We start from the raw sequence: 27,228 nt of genomic DNA, 5'->3' as shown, positions 1-27,228 counted from the left end.
GGTCTCGGAAACATGCGCTATGGCAGAAGCCACAGGGAAAAGACAATCATTGCAAATAAATAAGTGAAACTTGTATTGTGTAAGAAAATATTCTCTTAGAGAAATAAATGGTATGTTACACCGTGTTAATGACACCACTTGGATAAGGGTGGCTTCTGCTAACCTGTTCGGCATACAGGTCGTCACGGTCATGCATGTGCTGGTGCTTTCCTAGATCTGTGGTGATCTCTCCAACCTCGGTATAGAACTGAACATCCGTGTGTCTCTTTTTCCCAAACATTATGGCATTCTGTACAACAAAAGCATGACACGATACGTTGGTTGCATATGTAAATAATTAAACGTGATCCATTAAAGAAGAAAAAAGAAAAAGTTAATCTTTACCTTGAGGTGGAAATGAAGAACAATGATCATCTCTCCATCACAAGGCTGGAAAATGGCATGTTTAATGTTATTGTATAAAATATCCACTTTATCTCCTCTTACAGAGGTGAAACGGAAACCTAAGAGATGAAAAATATAAAAAGTTTGACTACAAAAAAAAATAATTCATTTGTCTACAAAGTGTCACATAACTAGGCAGCATATGCGTCTATAGACCTTAAACTGAACAATTAAATATGGTGTGTAAACCGAACGGTCATCTCACCACTGTTCATGTAATAATCTGACACACTGGAGTGCATTTATCAATGTGGTGGAAGCCTGGCATAAAAAGATAATGAGGCCCATTCGTTAGCACTAGGGGCATGTACCATGCAAAAATCTGCTCCAAACACATTAACCCTCAGCTTTACAGTTTGCAACCTCTTAAAGGGAATGTGTTGCCAGAAAAACATGTATTTTTTTTTTTAGTTAAACATTTAGTGTGTAGGTGATTAAACATTGTTCTAATTTATTTTTTTTTTTTCACGAGTCAGGAAATATTATAAATTGGATTCAATTTATAATATTTCCCAGCACTGGTCACTAGATGGAGCACTTCCCAAAATTGCAGCATTGCATGTGGTAAAGCAACCACATTGCTTTATGCTGCAAAATTGGGAAAAAAGCACTCGCTCTAGTGAGCTCTCAGAATCCCCCCCTCCTTTATCCTGGCTAGTGCCGGGAGAAACGAGGGGTTTGAACGGTCTAACCTCCTACACTGTGTGTCGCCATTTTTTGAGCTAACACACAGTGTAGAAGGTTTACATACAGTAGTAAAACACACTGAAACACGAACATACATAGAAATCCCTTACCTGCTCCAGTCGCCGCCGCTCCCTCCGGTCCGTCCGCTCCGTCTGCTGCCGCTGCTCCATGTGCACAAGTCCGGAAGCCGCGACCGGAAGTAGTAATCTTACTGCCCGGCCGCGACTTCCGGTCCACAGGAAAATGGTGCCGGACGGCGCGCATTTCAAATCGGACTGTGTGGGAGCGGCGCATGCGCCGTTCCCACACACACGGCGTACACCAAAGTGGATGGAACGGGCCCCGTTCGCAGTCCCTATGGGACTGGAGCTGCCGTATTCCATGTCTGTATGTGTCGTTAATCGACACATACAGAAATGGAAAAAAAAATGGCAGCCCCCATAGGGAAGAAAAAGTGTAAAAATAGAAAAAAGTAACACACAAATAAATATAAACGTTTTTAATAAAACCCTAACATAAAACTGATATAAAAAAAAAAAATGTTGGTGACACTGTTCCTTTAAGGACACGGACAATTTTGGCCTTGAGGACCGAACATTTTTTTTTATATTTCCCTCTTTGCATCCCGGCGCTCATAACTTTTTATCCGATGTAGCTTTAGGAGACAGTTTTTTGCGGGGCAAGTAGTTCTTTATGTAGGTACCATTTTTTGGTACATTTACATTATTGTTTAATTTCTATAAATTCTTATTTTGGCAGAAATGTAGAAAGAAAGAAAAAAAAAAAAAAAAACGCAGTTCCGCTGCAGTTTTCTTTATTTTTATTTTTTTACACCATATACCGATCATAAATAACATTATACATTTATTGTACAGGTTGTTACGGTCGTGGCGATAACAAATATGCGTGTATTATTTCGTGTTTCGGGACTTCTATTTTGAAAAGTTAAATTGTACAAAATGTGTATTTATTTTTTTTACGATATTTTTATTTATTTAACAAAACTTTTTTTTTAATCCCATAGAGGCATTTGAACTTTAATGTACTGCCATATATCTACATGCCAGTACATTAGCCGGTGTACGGATTGTACACAGGCAGTTGTTAGGGCATACTTAAGTATGCCCTAACAGGAAATATGGTCAGACAGCCCTGGGGTCCTTCAATGGACCCTGGGCTATCTGCCCATACCAGGTATAGCCATTGATCGAGTCACAGGGATTTCCTGTGACGCGATCAAAGGGGAGACCCCCTTCACACTTTAGCTTTGAATGCCGTGATCAGCTTTGATCGCGGCATTCAAGGGGTTAACAGCGGAGAGAAGAGGTTCCTCTTCTCTCCTCCGATAGAGCGGGGCTGCGGCTGTGTATTACAGCAGTTACAGCCGCTGCTTTGATCATCGTGGCGCGTGGACACTGGCTGTCACACAGGACGAGAATACTCATCCTAATGCGCCGAGTACCCACCAATCAGGACAAGTATTCACGTCCTGTGTCAGCAACCAGTTAAGCTTATTCAATATTTTGTAATTACAGTCTGATGAAGGTGCCAAGTTTCTGTAGACTGAAGAGCTTTAGGCAAAGCTTTGTGTTTGGCGGTTCACACTTACCATTTACATGGGCCTCAAGAGAGCCCTGCATTCGCTTCTGTGTAATGTTGGGCCTAATGTACAGGTCTTTCAGTTTTGGATTACTACGATTAAGATTAATGACAAGAGAATCTTGCTTTACAATGCCCTGTAGAAGGAATGGAAAGCATCAATTAATTTGCATAGAAATCAAGCACCCAGGATACAGCCAGAGACACAAGTCAGTCTCATTTTCTCACCTCTTTCTCCTTCTCTTCTGCCTCCCTGGTCTTGTATCGTTTTTGAACCTCCTTGATGATTCGAAAAGCATTCTGCAAGTTAAGTGATGGCACAGCAGTCTCTCCAGGGGTCTTCATATTGGAGGCCCGGTATGTTCTAAATAAAAGAAGAGAACGTAAAAATAAAACAAAAAAATAAAAATGCTTAGGAAACTTGGACACATTATTGAAACAAACATTACTTACATTTCCTTAACAAATGTGGCATCTGGGTTGGGAAATATGTTGCCTTCATTTCGCCCCAGAGCACTACCAGGGCAGTAGAAGTTGATACGGAGATAAGTATAATCACCTTCAACCGACATACTAATATTCTGTACAAAATGAAACAGAAAACATAAACATGTAAAAAACAAACAAAAAAATTTAAATAATAAAAAACACCACAAAACCATAAGGCAGTGCATGTCTTCATGTGACTAGTGGTTAATATAGTTAAAAGGAGACAACACATCCACTTTTTTTTTTTTTCATATTCAAAGTTTTTATTGGTTTTGAAACAAACAAGTATAAAAACACATTTGGAGGGAGGGCCTCCACACTTGAAAATTAAAATAAAACAAAGGGCAAAGCCCAAACAAGAGGGTGGACATCCCATGATTAACGGCGGTATACATCAGCAGCAAGTGTAAACATAGTGAACAGGAGCATTGCATAAATATGAGACAGAACATTTCGGCCCCCAACAAAGTATAACTGCATCCTATAAGCGTTATCACAGGGACCAACGTTTTCCACTTGCGTAGGATAACCGATATTGCGGCCCTGACAGACGTGTCTAGTAAGGGATAGTTTATAAACGGGTGGCGGCATAGGGAACATGAATAGTAGAGCCGCCTCAGGAGAATTGGGGACTTCTGATATGATACGAAGTACCGTGTCCCAGAAGCTACACAGGGAGGGGCAACTCCACCAAATTTGAGACATGGAACCACCCGCAGCTCCACAGCGCCAACAATTGTCTGGCACCGACAGGTACCAGTTATGAAGGGCAGTAGGGACCCGATACCAACTTGACACTATTTTATAACTAGTTTCCTGAGCCCGTGTGGCTAGAGGCTTTTTGGGAGAGGAGAAAACAGTTTCCATTGTACTTCAGTGAATGTTTTGTCCAAGTCCCTTTCCCAAGCCTTGCAGAAAGGTGGAAGGTGTTCACATCGTTGGGAGAGCAGTAGTTTGTATAATGCAGAGATCGTGTGTGTGTGTGTGTGTGTGTGTGTGTGTGTGTGTGTGTGTGTGTGTGTGTGTGTGTGTGTGTGTGTGTGTGTGTGTGTGTGTGCGTGCGTGCGCGCGCAGGGGGCAGGGTGGAAACACAGGCGTTCAAATTCAGTTAGCGTACGATGGAGGTGTGCATGACGATTGGTTACACTATAAAAACGTTGTAGTTGGGCATATTCAAACATGTGGCGTGTTGAGGGCACATCAGTTGGAGAGATTGTGTGTAACGGGAGTAGAGAAATTGGAAAGGACTTGAGTAAAGAACATGGGATTAGTGGATGTCCTGCCTAAGAATGAGAGTCGAGCCTCACCTGCAGGAAATGCTGGGTTGTCCGTAACGGGGGTTAATGGACCCAGTGGGTCTATGAGTGAACCTCCCACCCCAGAAGAAAGTAATGCCAGGAGAGTCTGGGAAACCACAAATGAGGCTTGAGTCAATCTGCTCCCAGACAGGGTCCACGGTAGGGTGGACAGGTTACGGGTGCATAGTTGTTGGGCTAAACGAACCCAAACTTTTGAGTCATAGTTGTGAAAAAAGTCAAGAACACAAGCGTGAGTTGACGATAGGTAATAGAGACGACAGTCCGGCAAACCAACCCCACCTGCATCTCTGGGCCGAATAAGAATTGTCCTGCCTATTCGGGGACGACCCGATGGCCAGATGAACGATCCAAAGCATTGCTGGATACGTAACCAAAGAGGGGATGGAGATGGGGATAGTCTGCAGGAGGTACAACAATCTGGGTAGGAGTGACATTTTTATAATATTAATACGGCCAAACCAAGAGAATTCTTTGTTTATTCCAGGAATCAAGATCCTTACGAAATTTGGCCAGTAGGGGAATGAAATTATTGACAAACCGTTGTGAAAGGTCATTACTTATATACGCGTGCCCAGATACGTTATGCCCCTAGAGGGCCAGGAAAAGGGGAAATCACTCTTGAGAAGTGATACTGTTATGGACAAAAGGGGTACATTCAGAGCCTCTGACTTAGAAGTTGATCTTAAAATTGGACCGTGACCCAAACCAGGACAGCTCGGACATCAACGAGGGAAGAGACACATGTGGGTTCGTGAGATAAACCAGTAAATCATCCGCAAATGCAGAGCACTTATATTCCATCCCGCTGATAAGAACACCCCTAATATCCGGACTGTCCCGAATAGAGGCCATGAGATGCTCTATAACGAGAACGTACAACAATGGGGATAGGGGCAGCCCTGCCTGTGCCATTATGAATAGTAAAGGGAGCAGAGAAGGAGCCATTAATTTTTATCTGGGCAGAGGGAGAATGGTAGAGGGCCATACTTTTATTAAAGAGGGAAGGTCCTAGCCCTAGGTGTTGAAGTGTGTGATGAAGGGCGAGCCAGGATATTCTGTCAAACGCCTTCTCGGCATCTAGGGACCGGATCATGAGAGGTGTGCCTGGAGTCTGGGCATGATGAATAATATCCATAGTTTTAAGAGTATTGTCACGTGCCTCCCGACCGCGCACAAATCCCACCTGTTCTGGGTGAATCAGGGTGGGTAGGTGTTTATTCAATCTGTTAGCCAGCAATTTGGCGTAAATTTTGAGGTCCACATTGAGCAATCAAATGGGACGATAACTGGCACATCCACTTTTTATACGGGATACCTAAGAGATTGCGTCCGTACAAGTGACTATTAATTTTGATTTCTTATCTCTATATAGGTGCCAGTCATTAGTAAAACGCATCATTTGATCATGTAACTGAAATGAAATCATGTATCTACATGCAAACTCTTTGCCTTAAAAAAAAAAGGTTGGCCACTTTATATATAATGCATGCTAAACAATGGATAAGGGGGATATACAGTGCCCACCAAAAGTTCCGGAACACCCTCAACTTTTGAATGGCTTGAGGTAGAGGGTTGAAATTTGGTGGGATTTAATGGGGTCATAAAATCTACCAGTTAACGCCAAAAAAAAAACCACCCCATCCCCCATCAATACAGAAAAAATGCTGCAATCGATTGAGATAGGATACAATAGCATTACCCAAAATGTACCACGTGGGTAAAATCCTAAATGTGTGTGGGCGCGTGTGCATGTGTGGGTGAGCTTGGGAATGTCACATCAAGGTGACTTTAAATTATGTATTATTACAATCGGTCTCGGCAATACAAAATGGACCTTGTCTACGATTGTAACATGATTTCATGTGTACACATTTCGGTAGTCACTTGTGAATTTCAGAGAGCGCTAATTCGGAGAGTAATTTTCTTTTTTTTACATTTCTATTGTCATATCACAAAATGCATTTGACCGAAACGGAAAGGATCACTTTATTGATGATGAGAGGGTATGGCGTAAAAAAAATAAGATCCTATGGAGAAGTAGCGGCTTTATTCAATGCCACTTATCCTATCCGCGAACCAATTTCATGGTCAACTGTTAGAAATAACCGGTTCAATTAAAGACGCACCCAGATCCGGAAGACCCAAATATGCGAGTAATGATGAAAAAGCTTCAGATGTTCTGCTCACTGTACATGATAATGCCCATACATCTGTCTCGAGTGGAGCACAACAAAATGATATCAGCGCCACATCAGTCCATCGAACTTTGAAGAGGCATCATTATCATCCTTATAAAATACGTCTAGTTCAGGAGATATCCGAAGATGATTATGACAGGAGAGTGGAATTTTGCGATGACACGATTTGATGATAATCATCAGATTTTCAACTGGACCTGTTTTTCAGATGAAGCTACGTTTGAACTAAACGGTTCTGTAAATCGACAGAACATGAGGTATTGGGCAGACGAAAATCCACATTGGATTCGAGACAGTCATACTCAGTATCAGAAGGTTAACGTTTGGGCCGGAATATTGCTCAATCATATTGTAGGACTGTTTTTCATTGAAGGAAACATAAATGCAGAAAATTACTGCAATTTGCTAAGAAAACAAGGGATACTGGCTATTCAAAATATTGCTGGAGAAGCTCTCCGCAATATTTGGTATCAGCAGGATGGAGCTCCGGCTCATTTTTCTCTGCAAGCTCGAAATCAATGGATTTTCCTCATCAATGGATTGGTAGAAGAGGCCCGATAGAATGGCCACCGAGATCACCAGATTTGACCCCATTATACGTTTTGTTTTTTTACCGGGGGCATTTAAAAAGTAAAGTCTATGAGAATAGGATCGCAAACTTAGACGAGCTGCGGGAAAGAATAGTGAACATTTCTAATTCAAATCACAACAGATGTTATAAATAACGTTATTGACACGTTTTACGTTCGCTTAGGACTGTCAAGTTGTTGAAGGACTTCAGTTCGAACATTTGATTTAACCCCTTAGTGACCAGTAATACGCCTTTTTACGTCGGTCACTAATGGGCTTTACGCTAGGCTGACGCCTTTTCACGTCAGCCTAGTCCAAGTCCTGCACGGGTGTCCCGTGCAGGCAGGAGCCGGGGCTCTGCTGTCTGATGACAGCTGAGCTCCTGCTCCAACGCCCGCGATCGAAGTTTACTTCGATCGCGGCCGAAGTTTACTTCGATCGCGGCCGTTTAACCCATTAAATGGCGCCGTCAATAGCGACCGCGGCATTTAACTTTGTTTACAGAGGGAGTGCGCTCCCTCTGTCACCCATCGGCGGCCCGCGAATGCAATCGCGGGTCTCCGATGGGGTGTCATGGCAGCCGGGGGCCTGATAAAAGCCCCCAGGTCTGCCCTGGACATATGCCTATTAGGACGCGCCGGAGGCACGTCCTAACAGATTGCCTGTCAGATTTACACTGACAGGCAATAATGCTCTGGTATACGAAGTATACCAAAGCATTATAGCAGCGATCGGAATATCGCACAGTAAAGTCCCCTAGTGGGACTAATAAAATAAGTCATCAAAGTGAAATAAAGATTATTAATAAAAAGTACAGTAAAAAAAAAAACATTTTTTTCCATAAAAAGTGGTTTTATTTAGTAAAAGTGTAAAAAAAAAAATAAAGTACACATATGTGGTATCGCCGCGACCGTAATGACTCCATTAATAAAGTTAATATGTAATTTAAACCGCAAAGTGAACACCGTAAAAAAAAAAACGCAAAAAACAATGGCGAAATTGCAATTTTTTTCCATTGCCCCCCCCAAAAAGTCCTAATAAAAATGAATCAATAAGTCCCATGCACCCCAAAACAGTACCATTCAAAACTACGTCTTGTCCCGCAGAAAACAAGCCCAAAAAATCACTACATTGATGGAAAAATAAAAAAATTACGGCTCTTGGAAAGCAACGATGCAAAAACAAATAATTTTAGTTCAAGTGTTTTTATTGTGCAAAAGTCGTAAAACATAAAAAACCTCTACATATGTGGTATCGCCGTAATCGTACCGACCCATAGAATAAAGGTAACGTTATTTACGCCGCACAGTGAACGGCGTCAATTTAAAAACGCATAGAACAATGGCGGAATTTCAGGTTTTTTTTATAATCCCCCCCCAAAAAGGTTAATAAAAGTTAATATAAAAATTATACGTACCCAAAAATGGTTCTATTAAAAAGCACAACTAATCCCGCAAAAAACAAGTCCTCATACAGCTATGTAGACGAAAAAATAAAAAAGTTATAGCTCTTTGAATGCGACTATAGAAAAACGAATAAAATAGCTTGGTCATTAGGGCCTAAAATGGGCTGGTCACTAAGGGGTTAATACAGTAATTGTTATGTTTGTATGTACACACACACACAAAAGAGGCAAGGGGACTCACACCCCGATGAGATGTAAATCTGACCGTGCGACCTTCGCGCGGTACATTTTGGGTACTGCTAACACCGGTGGTAGCTGATAATGAAGAGGATAGCTTTAACGTTAAATCTCAGCGATAAAAGCTCTCAAATGAGCCCCCACTTGAACCCCCCCCGTGCCATTTGAGAGTATACCGCCCCCAAGGGAGTAGGGGTGTTTTTTGTTGATTGGGCATTAACTGGTAGATTTTATGGCCCCATTAAATCCCAGAAAATTTCAACCCTGTACCTCGAGCTGTTAAAAAGTTCTGAGGGTGTTCCGGAACTTTTGGTGGGCACTGTATATACTACTTATATACAATACTTAGAAATTCGGGACGGTTTCACTGCATCCTGGTTATTTAGGTCTCCACTCTCGTCCCGGCCGCTGATTAAGGGGTACATGACGCAACCCCATCCATGAGCGTCTCCTATTATAATGCACTGCACATGCGTTTGTTTTCTGGCGTGCAAGCGTAGATGAAAGCTTTGTATGATACCTTAATCTGTGCTTGTGTACCAGGAAACGAACGCAGGCGCAGTGTGTTGCAATGGGAGACGCTGATGGACCGGATTGCATCAAGCATGAGAGCAGAGGAGCTGCTTGGGGAGGAGACCTAGATAATCAGGGGACAGCACTTCAAAATGCAATAAAGAGGCACTGAACTTCTAAACATTGTATATTAGGAAGTGGAATAAATACTAGAACAGTACCGGCTCTTGGACAGTGTTGATAAGGTGCACTGCATGGTAAAAGTGCTCCACTCTCCTGTAACATTCTTTAGGTCACACTGAACACAAACAAGCCTTCAGGTCATATTTTTGATGGTGACTTCTTTAGAAATGTCCATGGTGTCAATTCTGCAGAACGAAATACTGTTAACAGATGATTATTTACCTTGATGGTGGCAATATGGAAGGGAGTAGCAATTCCAAACACAGGCATAATCACAGTCTCGTACTTTTTGTCTATATAAATTCTCATCTCCCGAATCTCTGGCTCTTTTGGCATTTGAGATGTGCTTTTGTATGAAACATTAGACTTTCGAGCCCTTAATAAAGAGAGAAAATTATTACCAGTGAATAAAGGTGCATAAAGCAGTTAAATGAAAGTATTTTGAATGACCTATATTCGTAATATCGGTTAGGATGAGGAGCTTACTTCTGTGCCTGTTGTTCGCCCTTCTGTTCCGTTAGCCTCCTCCTCGCTTCCTCATTGAGTTGTGTAGCAAGCTCTTTCTGATGTGTACGACGCTTCTCTTCTGCGGTCATCTCATTCTATAGGACGAGATTACAAATGAAATATAGCACAACTTAAAAACAATATAGTCGAGACAATACATGAGATCCTAAGAGATATAACTCTAATAAAGCAAAATAATTCAGTGTATGGTGCATCAGCCAGCCAATGTTTGGTCAAATACAGAACATACCCTGGTCCTATCGGTAAGCAGTGCCGTGGTTCGAGATCCTCGGCCAAGAAGATCCTCAGCTTCATCCTTTTCTTCCTCCTCTTCTTCCTCATCTTCATTCTGATGAGACAGAACTTTAAAGTCAAATTCTAACAAATCACAGTAAGATTAAACGTCAAGTAAACAGATCTATACAGTTCTGACAATCCAGATGAAAATGGGCCTTAATTTTTTACAGCTTACCTTTAAGAAGATTCCAACATTCTTCACCTTTTTCTTAACACTGGTAAGTATAGTTGCTGGTCCCTCCTAAGTAAAATTCACAAGTGAAAATTATATTATTAATTATATGAGAATACAATTGTATTGAAATATCGGCATAACTATGGACTCTAAGGGCCTGTACACATCAGTGTTCGGTTCCGTTGATGGGTTCCGTCAGACTTTTCCGTCAGGGGAACCCATCAAAGCAAAGGCAAACCGACAACATAGATTGCCGTTAGCATTACCATTTCAATGGTATTGTTTCAGTTGCTAATAGTTTCCGTTTCTCTCCGTTCTGTAAGGCTTTAGGTTGTTTTTTTGCGGAAACAATAGCGCAGTCGACTGCGCTAATGATTCCACCAAAACAACGGAAACCTCACGGAACGGCGACAAACAAACTGAAACCGTTAGAAAAAGAAGCATTACCATTGAAAATCAATGGTAATGCAAACAGAAGCTATGGTTTCAGTTTCCCTTTCCGTTGATGTGAACACACCCTTAGGCCTCATGCACACGACCGTATTTTTTCCCACCCGTAAATACTGGCGTAAATACGGGTCCGGTGTCACACGTATTCCACCCGTTTTGCACCAGTATTTACGAACCCGTGCTCGTAAATATGGGTCCGGTGTCACACGTATTCCACCCGTATTTACGAGCACGTTTTTGGCGGCAAAATAGCACTGCAGTAATCGGCAGCCCCTTCTCTCTATCAGTGCAGGATAGAGAGAAGGGACAGCCTTTTCTGTAATAAAAGTTAAAGAAATTCATACTTACCCGGCCGTTGTCTTGGTGACGCGTCCCTCTCTTCACATCCAGCCCGACATCCCTGGATGACGCGGCAGTCCATGTGAACGCTGCAGCCTGTGATTGACCTGTGATTGGCTGCAGCGGTCACATGGCCTGAAACGTCATCCAGGACGTCGGGCCGGATGTCGAGAGAGACGCGTCACCAAGGCAACGGGCGGGAGACCGGACTGGAGGAAGCAGGAAGTTGTCGGTAAGTATGAACGTCTTTTATTTTTATTTTTTACAGGTTTATACTGATCTGTAGTCACTGTCCAGGGTGCTGAAAGAGTTACTGCCGATCAGTTAACTCTTTCAGCTCCCTGGACAGTGACTATTTACTGACGTCGCTTAGCAACGCTGCCGTAATGACGGGTGCACACATGTAGCCACCCGTCATTACGAGAGCTCCATAGACTTCTATGGACTGTCCGTGCCGTTATTACGGCCTGAAATAGGACATGTTCTATCTTTTTCAACGGCACGGGCACCTTCCCGTGAGAAAACGGGAAGGCACCCGTCGCCAATAGAAGTCTATGAGCCCGTTATTAGGGGTCGTAATTACGACCCGTAAGAACGGGAGTTTTTACGGTCGTGTGCATGAGGCCTTAGACAGTTATTTCTCGTACAAGTCATTTCTATTGGCCACTGCTTGAACATTATCATGATCATAGTATATGTGATTTTCACTGGATTGTTATAGTAATGACAATAGTATGTCCAAATTAATGAGTAGACATGGAAAATAAATTACAAAATGTACTACACAAATACATTACACAGCAATTTCAAGGGATGGCTCCCCTATTGAGATTCCGAAAAGTGCCCCCCATCCCGAGACTGGCATCCGTTGAGAGGATCAGCCAATTCAGCGGGAGGAAGGAGTGCCCTCGAGGAACGGCTGGAGAAATGATTCACCACTGAAGCGACGGACTGAGAAAAGGATGAACTTCAGATCCACTGATTGCATGCTGTAGATGGGCACGTGTGGCACTGCATAAATGGAATAGTCTCAATTGATGCCACCAAGGTCCTGAGCACCTACATGCAGAGGCGAAGTGAGTTCGGAACAGGCGTCTGCAGGGAACAAATCCCATCCTGAAGAATGAGAAGACGTTCCGAACGAAGGGAAACCTTTGAGTGAGTTTCGAAGGCAACCCCCAAAAAAAACTATCTGCTGTAAAGGAGATAGGCAATACATGGACCAGTTGATGATTCAAATAAACCGACTCAGTGTCCAGTCATCTAGTTTTCCTGTGAATAGCGACAGAGGAAGCAGAAGCCCGTCCCATTAGGCGGGCAGTGTCAAAGGCAGCATCGCAGATATACTTGGACGCGTTGGAGATTGATAGACTAGTTTCTCCTGAGGAGTACCTGAGAGCAGGCCGTGACCGTTTGTGAGCCCATTCAGCGAGAGCTCTAATAACACTGACAAATGCAAAATGGCAAAGCCCAAAGCCTCAAAAGGTAGTTTTATCAAAGGAGCCCACACAGCGATCCAGGGGATCATTGATGGAAGTGGAATCCGCCATTGGCAAGGTAGTGGTCTTGGGTAAGCAGGAGACCGAAGGATCTACCACCAAAGTCCGCAACTACGCGCAAGAATTGCCCTATTGAAAACGGTCGAAAACTTTTTGTTCACGTGCTTCAATTCCTTAAAGACAATACCCCTCTAGTTCGAGTGGGCTGGAAAGAGCCTGAGAATGTTGGGGCTGAAGGATCTGTCAGTGGAAGGTGCAGAATCAGTGACCTGAAGTGTCACGGACAGCTCTAATTAGCACCTCCACCATGTTACCAACTGAATCCGGATTGGTATCAGATAATTCACCATCAGACAGAGCCTCCCTAAGAGGAGAGAAGATACCAGACCTGACTTCAGGACCATAAATACCCTGCCCACATGGGGGGGCGGATTAAAAAAAATAAAAAAATAAAAAAAAAAGGACAGTGAAAATTAAGGCAAGAAAAACCCCAAAAACTCAAACTGCTCAGAAAGGGGTACTCCTACTCAAGGGGCAACGGCGGCTTCATCTAGCGCTGCTAGAGAAGTGTTCGATCTTGAAAATAGCACTGTTAAAGACTACTTTCTCTTAGAAAAATAAATCAGTGCCTGTAGGCTAGGGCACCTGTAGGGGAGTAGAAGCTAGGGCTGACCCAACCCGCTTTCAAGATGTCAGATGGCCTTCATGAGGCAAGAAGCAGCAGCTCTGCCTAATTCCTGTGTACCCAGGAGCGTCCTTCCGAATGGAGGAGAGCAGAGGAGAATGCTGAAGCCTCCACACACGGAGCACTGTGATTGGCCGCTGGCAGTCATGTGAGACCGGCCAATCAGGAGAGCGATTCCCCATGATGCGATAGTGATGAAAGCACGCTGAAGCGCTATTGGTGCATTCTATAGTTAAGGTCCTGTCCCCTCGTTTGTGCAGTAAAGAGCAAAATGGCGCCGCCGGCCATACTGCAAAAATCAGCTGTGTCGGCCCAAAAGTGCCAGGCAGCGTAGAGTAGGTTAAGGGCAAGCCCCAGGGAATAGGCAGGTCCAGTAGCCCGCTACAATGCACAAACTGTGGCCCGGTAATGGGGGGGGTTAAGTAACACTCGCCCTACTCTTCATCTCCCAGATGTTCTGACCATAAGGTGCACCCCCTCCCTCCGTGTTACCGCCTTTACTAAGGGGACACTGGTGGAGGTTCTCCTTAGGCTGGTGGGTGACAGAGGAGCTGGCACTCTTGACCTGCTTGTCTTCATAGGCAGGTTGGACAACAGTGCATTTACATAGGACACTGCGTCCGCCGAAAGGGATACACCGGTAAATCTTGTATCCCTAGATCGTCATGATAAAAAGAAAAAAATTTAATAAAAAGGAAATTCTTGGCAGAGACTCTGCTTCCATCAACAGAAGTGTCTGCCTCCTACGGACACTACGTAAGACTAAATAGCTCAGTGTCTGTGGGCAGGGTACATCCAGTAGGAGACATCACTTACCGTATTTTTCGGACTATAAGACTGAGTTTTTAGCGAGAATAAATCTTGCTAAAAACTCCCTGCATCTTATAGTCGGAAGTCAAGGGCCTCCTGACCGCTTCTTACTTAGCCCCTTCCCGACCCATGATGTGCCGGCACATCATGGAGCGGGGAGGGGATGATGTTTGGAGCGGGCTCACGCGCTTAGCCAGCTCCATAGACTGCAGGTGTCAGCTGTGTTTTACAGCGGACATGCTGCTCTAACAGCCAGGAACAGCAATGGAGCTGTTCCAAGCCGTTTAAAGGGACTGTCACCACATTATAAGTGCCCCTATCTCCTACATGAGGATATCGGCGCTATAATGTAGGTGACAGCAGTAGTTTTTATTTAGAAAAACAATCTATTTTAACCACGTTAGGAACGAGTTTAGCTTTATGCGAACTAGTTTCTTAATGCCCAACTGGGCGTGTTTTTACTTTAGACCAAGTGGGCATTGTATCAGAGCAATCTATTCTCCCTGTAACCTGTCATTTACAGCGAGATTACGCTTGCTCTGCTGTAAGTACCACAGAAACGTTAACGAAGTGTCAAGATTGTGAATAGACATCCCGTCCTGGCTGGAAGGAATGTCTATTCACTGTCTAAACACTTCAGTAACGTTAATGTATCAGTATAAGACAGCACATAGTGAACAACGCAGTGTCACTATGCGCTGACTAAATGAATGGAGAGAAGTGCATGACGCCGATTGATCAGCGTCATACACTCCTCTGTACAATGCCCACTTGGTCTAAAGTAAAAACACGCCCAGTTGGGCATTAAGAAACTAAATTAGCATAAAACTAAAATCGCTCCCAACGTGGTAAAAATAGAGTTTTTCTAAATAAAAAGCACTGCTGTTACCTACATTATAGCGCCCATCTCCTTAAGTAACAGGGTCTGTGTCCCCCCAATGTAATGAACAAGTAGAGCTAGGCGATTATGCCAAAAAATAGAATCTAGATTTTTTTCAACACTAAGGACGATTTTCGATTTGAATCTCGATTTCCGTTAAATAAACTGAAAAAAAATACCAAGATAGGGTATATATGGTACATTGCTAGTAAACCATGTACCAGTATATATGGTGTAGTGCATATATGAGCAGCAGGAGAACAGTGAGACCTCAGGCAAAATACACATAAGGCCCCACTCACAATTTTTCCCTACGGTTAGCGTGTACGCCTGGAAAGCTGCAGACATACATGCTTAAGGCCCTTTCACACTGGGCAATTATCGAGCAGACAAGCGTTCATAGAACGCTCCTTCCCAACAATTGCCCTGTGTAAAAGGGCCAGCGATCAGCAGATGAACGAGCAAACGCATGTTCATCCGCTGATCATATTTTAAAAATCTTTTATATTATCGTTGTCGGCAGAACATCTTGGCGTGTAAACAGAGATGTGCTGGCGACATGATAATGGGGATAAGCGATCTGAGCAACGAGCGCTCGTCCACATACATAACTCCTTGTGACTGGCGCAAACGAGCGGTCTCTATCAATGCTCATTGCACCGGCCAAAATTGGTCAGTGTAATAGGCCATTTAACATGTCCTTATGTTACAATTAGCCTGGCGCAAATTATAATTAACTTGTTGGGCTGCAGAGGTCACGCCAAATTGTGACTTTTGGGCCCTTGTCTGGTGTAGAAAGGATTATAAGTTACCCCCAAAGTTTGCGTGTGATTTAGGACTGCTCTTAGGAACATAACTTCGGTGTCAAGTCTCTTAGGGTATGTTTACACGGCAGCGTCCGATACGGCTGAAATTACGGAGCGGTTTTCAGGAGAAAACAGCTCTGGAATTTCAGACGTAATGGCACGTGCAGGCGTTTTTCGCAGCGTCCATTACGGACGTAATTGGAGCTGTTTTTCCATGGAGTCAATTGAAAACGGCTCCAATTACGTCTCAAGAAGTGACATGCACTTCTTTGACGCGGGCGTCTTTTTTACGCGCCGTCTTTTGCCAGCGGCGCGTAAAAAAAATGACCGTCGGCACAGAACATCGTAAAACCCATTCAAATGAATATGCAGATGTTTGCCGACGCTTTGGAGCCATATTTTCGGACGTAATTAGAGACTAAAACGCCCGAATCCGCAAATAGGGTGTGTGAACCCAGCCTTAGATTTATTACCAGCAGTATTACACAGAACTAGTAAACACCGCTGCACATCACCAGCACCGAGGCCCCTCCACTGATACGGCGTTATCATAACCGAAGAGAACGAAAACCACTTCTGTAAAGGCCCTTTTACACTGGGCGATTATCGGGCAGATAAGCGTTCATAGAACGCTCATTCCCGATAATTGCCCTGTGTAAACAGGCCAGCGATCAGCAGATGAACGAGATCTGTTGATCGTATCGTTTAAGAGTCAAATATTATCGTTGTCGGCAGAACATTTCCCTGTGTAAAAAAAGGGGAGACGCTTTGCCGACATAACGTATGGGGACGAGCGATCGGAGTAAAGACCGCTCGTCGCCATACATAGCTCCGTGTGCCAGGAGCAAACAAGCGCCGATCAACGATGTCTCGTTGATCGGCGCTCGCTGCGTCGGCCAAATATCGGCAGGTGTAAAAGGGACTCCGTATAAAACAAACAAACAATCTCTGGACTCACAGTATAACACACAGTTGGAAAACCCCAGTCCTCCTCACTACTGCTCCTTTTCTTTGTTGCCATTCATTGAAGTAGATGCGCTGTGCAGCGTGTCTGCTTGTTAAAGGGTTTTTGTTTTTACTCTCCCGCTATAGGGGCAGGACCTGTAACGATTTCACGATTCTGGGCAAACCCAGAATCATACCAACTTGAAATGGCGATCAAATTTAATCGTCCAGCCCTACGAACAACAAAAACGGTCAATCACCTTGTGTGGACAGGTGCACAGGACTACCTAAGGGTGTATTCACCGGACTGTTCAGCCATTCATTATTGCTGAGATTCTTGTAAGATCACGGCAAAAAAGGCTGCCGATTCACAAAAAAACAAAATCACACAATAATAAAAAAAATTATATATTTTTCAAAACCACAGCAGGGTTATATTTAAAGGTGTCCTCCTCCTTTGCAAGTTTACCTCATTAACCAGCACTGTATCTCCAACAAACAAAGCATAGGTCTTCTCTTCTTGTTTCTTTCCCTCTTTGTTGGCGAGGTCTGATAGGCCCAAGTGCACACTAAACACCATTCCTAACATGAAGAAGTCATCAGAAATCAGCAAAACTGATACATTCTTACTTGGTGTTTCATAAACACTTGTTAGCTTTCCAATCACAAAGTATATTAACTGGGCTCTTACCTTTCTTGAGTTTGAACTGATTTTTGCTATTTATTACAAGGGATCCTTCCCGAAACTCTATTCCCATTGCAAAGCTGTAGAGACCAAATAAAAAGAAAGGGTTAGTAAGAAGTAGAGTATCTGCTGCATGTAATATTATGCACAAACAGCTGTATTGCACATACCCCAGGTTCTTAGTGATCTTGCTCATCAGATCTGGTTTCTGCTTCTTCACTTGCTCCATTACTGCTTGATAGACTTCACATATTTTTGCACCTTGTGTCAATACAGAAGAATAGAACATTATTATTAAAGGATCGGTCATATTGTGGTTTTCACCAAGATCTTTGTTAAATCGAAGCAAAGACTGCTATAGACCGCAACGTGTGTGTATAAAGCCAAACGGTTATATAAAACGAGTGGCTTTAAACCTCAGGAGCGGCCCTGCCCCAGGACAGGAGGGGGCTGTACTGGGATTTGGCCGAGCAAGGTATCAAGCCATGGGCTGGATATTGGTAACATCTCCACCTTAACATTCTGCAACCTTGATGCGGTGTCCTCAGACGGTGACAAATTAATTGTATAACAGGAGGCATAGTTCATGAGGAGCAGCAAATCTCAAATATTACATCCACACCCCAAAATCCTGTGTCCTTAAATTGTGTCACAACTGCCATGTGAAAGTGGCGCCTTAGGCAAAGTGTGGCTTATAGCTAAGTGAATTGCATTTACAATTCCCTTATATAAAGCCATTTAATAAATCAATACCCTCACAGGTGTGGTAAAGATGGGCCATTGGCATAAAATATAGATTGACAATTCATTAAGCACATACCATGCTTAAACTCCTTGCATAAATCCTCCTGCATCTGTAGCAAAAAGTTGTAATTTTCTTGCATTTCCTGTGTTGGATCCACCATCAGCGTGCGCACTAAATTGGAGCAGTATGATTTGAAGCGGACACCCATGGCACATGTTATTGCCCCAAAGTGCATGTGATTTTTGTCACTGTAAGCAAAAATACAAAAAAGAGATGCTTTTTGCGTTTCCAAATAAGCACACACCAGATTTTAATTTTGCTTTATTAGGGTAAAGCCACACATAGTGGCTGTGCGAGGTGCGGACGAAAACAGTTCCGACAGTTTGTTCCTCAAATTTGCACGGTTCAATATTAATGGCCACACGATTTTAAAAGTAACCAACAGTTTTACCTGCAAAACCACGCGACCATTATAAATTTGAAAACTGCGCCTATTTGCAGTAAGAACTGTTGTCGCACGGCGTCTCCGCCGCTACGTTTGGCCTTACCCTTAGAATTAAAAACTTACCTGACCACACTGAATTTTAAATTATAATTTCCTCCACTCTGGATTATGGGAGGGTAACACATTTCAATAGTGGATGGGTCTGTCCCACCCAAATATTTTTTATCTTCTATGGCTTTCTCCACAGATTCTGCGAGCTTGCTGTGCCGTACTTTCTAGAATTAGAACAGCATAAATGTTTCGCACATTTAATTCAGAAGTAAAAAACAAATGATTATTAAATAGAGTATTTTGTTACCTCATCAGCATCCACAATCTCCATGACACGCTCTTTAAAAAACTTGTTAAAGACATCAGAAGTAATGGTAGACGCCTTTTTCATCAGGTTTAGTTCTCCATCCTCTTTTACAGCAATTGTGTACGCCACTGCAGCACTAATATCAACCTACAGAACAACAAGTTTCTTTGAAACAGACACACTAAATAATGTGCTACATTCATTTCATTTAAGGTTTGCTCATAGATAAGGGCTCATTCCCAATACTTTCATGTTGCCTATGAGGAAGGGTTGTACTAGGGTTATGGTCTAACCAGCAATGAAGCGGTTATCTGTTATCAGGGTATCTTTCCAACAAAGAGATTGTCCTAGTTAAAGAGGCTCTGTCACCACATTATAAGTGGCCTATATTGTACATGATGTGATCGGCGCTGTAATGTAGATAACAGCAGTGTTTTTTTATTTAGAAAAACGATCATTTTTGACCAAGTTATGAGCAATTTTAGATTTATGCTAATGTATTTCTTAATGACCAACTGGGCGTGTTTTACTTTTTGAACAAGTGGCGTTGTGGAGAGAAGTGTATGACCTTGACCAATCACTGACCAATCAGCGTCATACACTTCTCTCCATTCATTTACACAGCACATAGTGATATAGCCATATCACTATGTGCAGCCTCATAAACACACTATAACATTACTGCAGTGTCCTGACAATGAATATACATTACCTCCAGCCAGGACGGGATGTGTATTCAGGATCCTGACCACTTCTCTGATTTACAGCATAGTAGGCATAATCTCGCGAGTTTACGCTGTAAACTGTCATTTACAGCGAGATCTCGATGTGCTGTGCTGTAAATCACACAGACGCTACAGAAGTGTCAGGATTGTGAATAGACATCTAGACATCACGTCCTGGCTCGAGGTAATGTATATTCATTGTCAGGACACTTGAGCAACATTAATGTGTGTGTATGTGGCTGCACATAATGATCTAGTAAGATCACTATGTGCTGTGTAAATGAATGAAGTGTATGGCGCTGATTGGTCAGCGTCATACACTTCACTCCTCAACGCCCACTTAGTCAAAAAGTAAAACACGCCCAATTGGGCATTAAAGAGGCTCTGTCACCAGATTTTGCAACCCCTATCTGCTATTGCAGCAGATAGGCGCTGCAATGTAGATTACAGTAACGTTTTTATTTTTAAAAAACGAGCATTTTTGGCCAAGTTATGACCATTTTTGTAGTTATGCAAATGAGGCTTGCAAAAGTCCAAGTGGGTGTGTTTAAAAGTAAAAGTCCAAGTGGGCGTGTATTATGTGCGTACATCGGGGCGTTTTTAATACTTTCACTAGCTGGGCGCTCTGAAGAGAAGTAACATCCTCTTCTCTTCAGAACGCCCAGCTTCTGACAGTGCAGATCTGTGACGTCACTCACAGGTCCTGCATCGTGACGGCCACATCGGCACCAGAGGCTACAGTTGATTCTGCAGCAGCATCAGCGTTTGCAGGTAAGTCGATCTTGCATGTGGTGACCGAGCCTCTTTAAACGCAAACAGCTGCAATATGTTACATAGTTACTTAGGTTTTAAAAAAAATAAAGACAAATCCATTAAAGGCTATGTAAACCTTTGAAAGTGATATATATTTTTTTAATAAAAATGTCTGTTTGGTGCAACTTTCAAACTAGTATCTATTAACCCCTTCCCGACATTTGACGTATCCATACGCCAAAGTCGGGTAGGGGAAGTATGGAACGGGCTCACGGAGTGAACCCGCTCCATACGATGCCGGTGTTGGCTGTTTGTTACAGCCGACACTTCAGAGTAACGAGCGGCATATAGCGGCAATAGCAACCGCAGCATTTAAAATTGTTAGAAAGAGAGGGGCGACCCCCTCTAAAAGCTCATCGCGCCCCCCGCAAAGCAATCGGGGGGCGGGCCGGACGATGGTTGCTATGGCTGCCTGGGGGCCTAATGAAGGCCCCCAGGTCCACCATCTTTGTGGTCCTATTAAGCGCTGCCTCCGGCAGGGTTTAATAGAAGCCTGTCAGAATCACGATATACTGCAATACATTAGTATTGCAGAATATCGAGCAAGCGATCTAATGATCGCTGGTTGAAGTCCCCTAGGGGGACTAATACAAAAAGTAAAATAAAAGTTGGTGTTTATGTAAAAAAAAAAAAAATATATATATAAAAAAATAAAAAAAGTTATCAAAAAAAAAACAAAAACACACCTTTTCCCATTTTCCCCCTGGAGCATAGTAAAAAAATAAATAAATATAATTGGTATCGACGCGTCCGTAAAAGTCTGAACTATTACAATATATCATTATTTAATCGGCACGGTGAACGCCGTAAAAATAAATAAATAAATTATAAAAACGCCAGAATCGTTATTTTTTGGTCACCTCATCTGCCACAAAAAATGAAATAAAAAAAGTGATCAAACCGTCGCATGTACACCAAAATGGTATTATTAAAAACTACAGCTTAACCCGCATAAAATAAGCCCTCATATCACTTAAATCGATGGAATAAAAAGTTATGGCTCTCGGAATTTGGCAACAAAATAAAATTATTTTTTTTTACACTTCGGTTTTAAAATATAGAAAAAACAATATATATTTGGTATCGCGATAATCATATTGACCCGCAGAATAAAGTTAACATGTTGTTTTAATTGCAGTGAATTCCGTAAAAACTACATGCAAAACAATGGAGGAATCACTGTTCTTTTCATTTTCTACCCCAAAAATATTTTTTGTCCCGTTTCCTAGTACATTATATGGCACAATAAATGGTGCTACGAAAAACTACAACTCGTCCCGTAAAATTCAAGCCCTCATAGGACTATATCGATGGGAAAATAAAAAAAAGTTATGGCTTTTGGAACGTGAGGAGAAAAAAAACGAAAATGAAAATATGAGAAAGGGCTGCGGCGGGAAGGGGTTAAAAAATATTTACACTATGCAAGATACAGCTGCTCTGTATCCTATATACAGTGCAGCTGTACCATTCGCTGAATCACAGGACTGATGGCTTCAGTGACAGCACGTCCTGCTGGTCTCTGAACGCTCCCTCAGATGACTGGGAGAAGGACAAAGACGGCAAAATAATATTGTCATTCATGTGGAAAGCCAAAAAACAAACTTTAGGAAAAAAACAAGGCACTGTGCGGAGCACCGCCTTGTCTTCATGAAGAGTCAGAAAAGGAGAACAGCAAGAAAGAGCTGTCAGCTCAGACAGTCCGGATGGAGGTCACCGCAATCTGAAAAGAACCCAAAAAACTTTCCATGGTCAAAGTCCTTGATAATGGCGGTGGATGTAGGAGCCAGGGGGGCCCACTCTTCCTTCTCCCCTACAATGGGCGGATAACATTACATATCTTGGTATAGTGATTAGTCCTGATAGAAACACCTTTACACCGGATAACATCTCTCCACTCTTACAGCGCCTTACGGTGGATTTTGACAATTGGAGACACCTGCTTCTTTCGGTAACAAGCTGCAGCAATCTATTTAAAATTAAGTCTTTCCCGAGATTTATGTACCGCTGCCATAAATCCTGTGTGGTTGCCGCTTTCATTTTATTCGAGGGTGGATAAGGATCTTGGGTCCTTTATTTGTGCGGGTGGAATCCCACTCGCATTGCCCCTAGCACACTCCAACTGGGTGGGGGGGGGGGGGGGGGGGGGGGGGGGAGTCTTAGGCATCTAAACCCATGCACGGATCTTGAGGCTACCCTACTGGGGCCATGTAAGGCCCTGGTCAACTCTTTATTCCGACTAGCACCTCCACCATGTTATCTCCTCATTATACCCATGCGGTCCACCATGAAGGTGTGGCAGAGGTCTCTCCTATTTTTTCGAACCAAGGTGGTGTCCTGGTCACCCAGGACCACCTCTTTGGTATAACCCACTCCTGACACATTCAAAGGCTCTCAAATCCCTCTACGTGGGCAGAATTGGGAGTACTGACTTGAGGATGTGGTGATAGAAAATAAGAATGTCAATTTTACGCAACTCAGTACTAAGCATCAGATACCACCTCACTTGAAATCCCAATTCTTCCAGACATGCCCTTTGGTCGCAGTTTGCGGGTTATGATCTCTGTTTGTGCACATCCCCAGTGGAGGATTGTAACTCAGGAGACACAGACCAAGCGGATATCCACTCTCTACAAACATTTGTTACTGGTCTCTACCAATAAAACTGACAGAGCTTTAGATAGATGGTCCCAGATCCTACTCTCTGTTTCGAATGAAGATCATGTGGAACTCTTGGGTGCCCTAACTGGTCTCTTGATATCTGGAAGGGATCAGCTTATTCAAGTTAAGTTCTTCCAACAAATTTACTACACCCAGTCTAAGCGGTTTAGAATGGGGAAGCGCTCTTCTCCTACTTGCCCCTAGTGCCAGAGGGAGGACTTCTTCCTTCCTTCACATGTTTTGGGAGTGTTCGGTCATATCTGACTTTTGGGCTGAGGTCCTGGAGTAGAGTCTAAAATCGGACTTCCTCGTATATTGCACCCTAAAGTCTACTTACTCCTTCTGGTGTAAGACCTTATTCCCAATGTTGCTACCAGATCCCTTATGATATTATTGTTTTATGCAAAAGAGATTATTCTTCTGAACTGGAAGCCCCCTAAGCTACAAGCGTGAACTGCAGTAGTTAAAGAGAACCTTTCACTTGCCAATACATGTGCAGCAGAGTGCAGCATGTAATAGGCAGGGCTGCACAAACCCTGGGGCCCTTTTTTTTTCCTATCCTCCTCCGTTATTTAGACATTGGTGCCATTCTATTTGGAACCCGATATTTAATTAACCCCCTAAACTGGGGGCCAATTACACACCCCATTGACAGTTCAGGGGGTTATTTAAATATCAGGCGCCAAATATAATGGCACGGATAGCTAAATAATGGCGGATAGGGAAAAAAAAAGGTAAAGTGACCCACAGTTTGTGCAGCACTGCCTATAACATGCTGAACTCAGAGGCACAAGTATGGGCAGGTGAAAGGTTAGCTTTAATTCCATTCTCTCGCTTTACAAACTTCCTTACGAAACCCGTGGTTGCCCGGATAAGTTTGTAAAAATCTGGCAATCCTGGAAAGCCAATCCACATACTTCCTAAAACACATTGCTGCTGGTGGGGTGTCTCCTGTGTTTGCTGTATATATTCTTTCTATGCTGCATTTCATTTACCATCCTGTCAATCAATGGACAGCAGTTTTGTTTTGTGTTGGTTTGCTTTATGTTATTAATATAAAATGCTGTATATCTATGTATAGGTGCGTACACCATTGTATTTATGTATATGCTATGCTTCTCTTCTCTGTGGTGCCCACGTTGACATGATTTTCAATAAAATTTGGCACTAAAAAAAACAAAAAATGAAAAACAAAAAACTTTCCAGGATGGAAAATGAAGAGAGATGTCTCGCAATGGTTCAAGGGGAACAGAGAGTAAGAAGACCGCTAAAATGAAATTGAGATCCCTTGAGACTGGCATCCATGGGGAGGATCAGCTAATTCAGTGGAAGGAAGGAATGACCCCGGGGAATGGCCAGGGAGGTGATCTACCACAGAAGTGAGCGACAGACTGCGAAGGGAACGACGAACTTCAGATCCAGACTCGTAAGGATCGGTTCCACTGGGAAAGGATGGCCCGTTGAAGAGGGCACGTGTGGAACTGTGCAATGGGAATGGTCTTGATCGAGGCCATTATGGTCCTGAGAACCCACATGCAGAGGTGGAGTGACGTCGGAATGGCTGTATGCAAGGAATAAATCCCTTCTTGAAGAATCAATAGATGCTCTGGAGGACGGAAAACAAAATCGCAGATTAAGATAGGCAAGATTTGGAGTGGTTGACAATCCAACAGAATCGACAGTGTGTTAAGAGTAATCTGAAGAGCCTTCTTATGGTCCTCCCTGGGGGAGTACTTGATCAGGATGGCGCCCATGTACAAGGTAACAGACACCTCCTGGTGCGAAGGAGTGCCATCAGAGAGAGAACATAGTAAAGACTCGAAGCCGTGGCCAGACTGAAAAGGGAAGGCCAACGAATTGGTAACGACAGGACAGTACAACAAGCGGAGGAAGCGTTGGGGAGTTTAACAAATAGGAACGTGCAGATACGAATCCTTGATGTCCACTGAGAAAGAAAATCCCTCTGCTCCACGGAAGCAATGACAGTCCGGAGATTCCATCTGACAATTACGAACATGTGCTTTGAGACGCTTGAGGCCCCGGATGGGCCGCAACGAACTTCCCTTTTTGGAGGATGACAAAAAGGTTGGAATAGAATCCCCAGAACCTGTGGTTCGAGGGTACAGGAATGATAATTTTTTGAAGCAGAGTCGATTGCGCGAAAAAAAGCCTGCTGCCCTGGAGTGGGGGGGGGGACGGGGACTTCAAAACAGTGGACTGATCGAAAACTCCAGGAGTTTGACAAATTCAATTTCGTATCCTGCAGATACTGACTCATGACCCCAAGCGTCCGAAACGTGAGAGAGCCAAAAAAAAATTGTAGTGCAAAAGTCTGTCCCCCCCATCAGAGTTAAAATCGAGTGGGGGCGCACATTCAGGCGGAACTGGCCTTGCCAGCTCTAGCCTTCGTAGGTGTGGGGCCGGGGTCGCCAGGAGGGGGCGAATCTTGAAGAATGGTTTGGTCTTCCAATCCTGGTGAGATTGTGATCTGGGCGACATTGAAGAGCCCACAAAAGGACCAAAAACAGGGACTGGCCTTTTTGTGGAAGTAGTTAGTCTGACCCTGGTTTGAGGAAGATGGGTGTTCTTGCCATCTGTGACCTCGGAGATAATTTTGTCCAATCCAGGACTAAAGAGACAGGAACCCACAAAAGGGAGTGCAGTCAAGGACCGCTTGGAAGCCGTACTAACAGACCAAGCTTTGAGCCAGGTAGCAATACAAGAGGCCGAAGCCAGAGCCACCAGACGGGCAGCTTTCAAGGCAGCCTCACACACATCCTTGGACGCAGTCGAGATAAGGTGAGGCAGAACCACCAGGTCCTCCTGAGAAGGGCCTGAGAGTAGGCCATGACTGAGTTTGTGCACACAGTCAGTGATGGCTCTGCTAACCCAGATATAGCCAGAGGCCTCAAAAGTGCCACACAGCGATCCAGACTATTATGAAGTAGTAGTAGTTTAGGCTAAACGAGAAACCTGCATATCCACCGCCAGGAACCTAACCCATTCGGAAGAATTCCTTCCTTGAAAAGGGTAGAAAACATCCAGACCACTACAGTGTGAACTTCTTGTCCTGGTGTTTAACGCTTAAAGACAATCCCTTCAAGTTACGAATGCTATGGAAAGACCCCCTAGGGAAAATTGAGGCAGAAAAAGGGAATGGAGCAAGTTGAAGGTGCAGAATCAGTGACCTGTAGGGTGTCACGGACAGCCCTAATAAGGAACTCCACCGAGGTGGGGAGGGGTAGAACCCTTACCAGCTGAATCTGAATCACACAGTTCGCACTCACACAACCTCTCTGGGGGAGAGGAAGCACCAGACCTCAACCGGTGGTGGGAGAGGTGAAACAGAAGAGGACGGTGAAAGTGAAGGCAGGCGTGTGGACCTAGTTTACTTGCGGGGTCTGCCTCAAGAGTAAGACATTGATAGCCCAGACGAGGACGGGCAGAACAGGAGTCCAGTGGAGGGCGGGTAGACATTCTGCCAAAGATAGACTAAGTGATGTTTGCTAGGTTATCAACTGTTCTGAAAAGGGAATGGGACCATTCCGGATCCATACCAGGGGTGAGCAATATTGGGGGTGGCAGAGGTGCAGAGGCTGCAGGCGCCTAGCCAGGAGGTCGGCATACATCGCATTCGGAAGTAGACTGACCACAATAAAATTTAGTATTGCACTTGGAACAAGCATAATAAACTGCAACGGTTGTAGTTAGAAACAGCACAGCACCAAGATCTGAACCTGTATCGGCAGCATGTAAAACAGT

The 27,228-nt window shown here is 43.6% G+C and overlaps 1 protein-coding gene across 1 annotated transcript in view; it reads right to left on the bottom strand.

Moving 5' to 3' along the window:
* Positions 1 to 27,228, bottom strand: part of SUPT16H (SPT16 homolog, facilitates chromatin remodeling subunit) — a 47,016-nt gene that overhangs the window by 8,564 nt on the left and 11,224 nt on the right. Inside the window, exons 5-19 of the mRNA XM_075828963.1 lie at positions 19,271 to 19,417; positions 19,036 to 19,187; positions 18,543 to 18,715; positions 17,893 to 17,983; positions 17,729 to 17,802; positions 17,507 to 17,619; positions 10,624 to 10,689; positions 10,402 to 10,500; positions 10,131 to 10,246; positions 9,867 to 10,020; positions 3,184 to 3,311; positions 2,959 to 3,094; positions 2,741 to 2,867; positions 385 to 503; positions 164 to 289 (exon numbers count right to left, since the gene is read on the bottom strand). Of these exons, the coding sequence (XP_075685078.1) occupies positions 164 to 289; positions 385 to 503; positions 2,741 to 2,867; positions 2,959 to 3,094; positions 3,184 to 3,311; positions 9,867 to 10,020; positions 10,131 to 10,246; positions 10,402 to 10,500; positions 10,624 to 10,689; positions 17,507 to 17,619; positions 17,729 to 17,802; positions 17,893 to 17,983; positions 18,543 to 18,715; positions 19,036 to 19,187; positions 19,271 to 19,417 (1,821 nt within the window). The remainder of the gene's footprint in view (positions 1 to 163; positions 290 to 384; positions 504 to 2,740; positions 2,868 to 2,958; positions 3,095 to 3,183; positions 3,312 to 9,866; positions 10,021 to 10,130; positions 10,247 to 10,401; positions 10,501 to 10,623; positions 10,690 to 17,506; positions 17,620 to 17,728; positions 17,803 to 17,892; positions 17,984 to 18,542; positions 18,716 to 19,035; positions 19,188 to 19,270; positions 19,418 to 27,228) is intronic.

The sequence above is a fragment of the Rhinoderma darwinii genome, chromosome 1 (assembly GCF_050947455.1).
Source record: "Rhinoderma darwinii isolate aRhiDar2 chromosome 1, aRhiDar2.hap1, whole genome shotgun sequence".
Classification (NCBI taxonomy): domain Eukaryota; kingdom Metazoa; phylum Chordata; class Amphibia; order Anura; family Rhinodermatidae; genus Rhinoderma; species Rhinoderma darwinii.
This window is presented reverse-complemented; position numbering and strand designations above follow the sequence as displayed.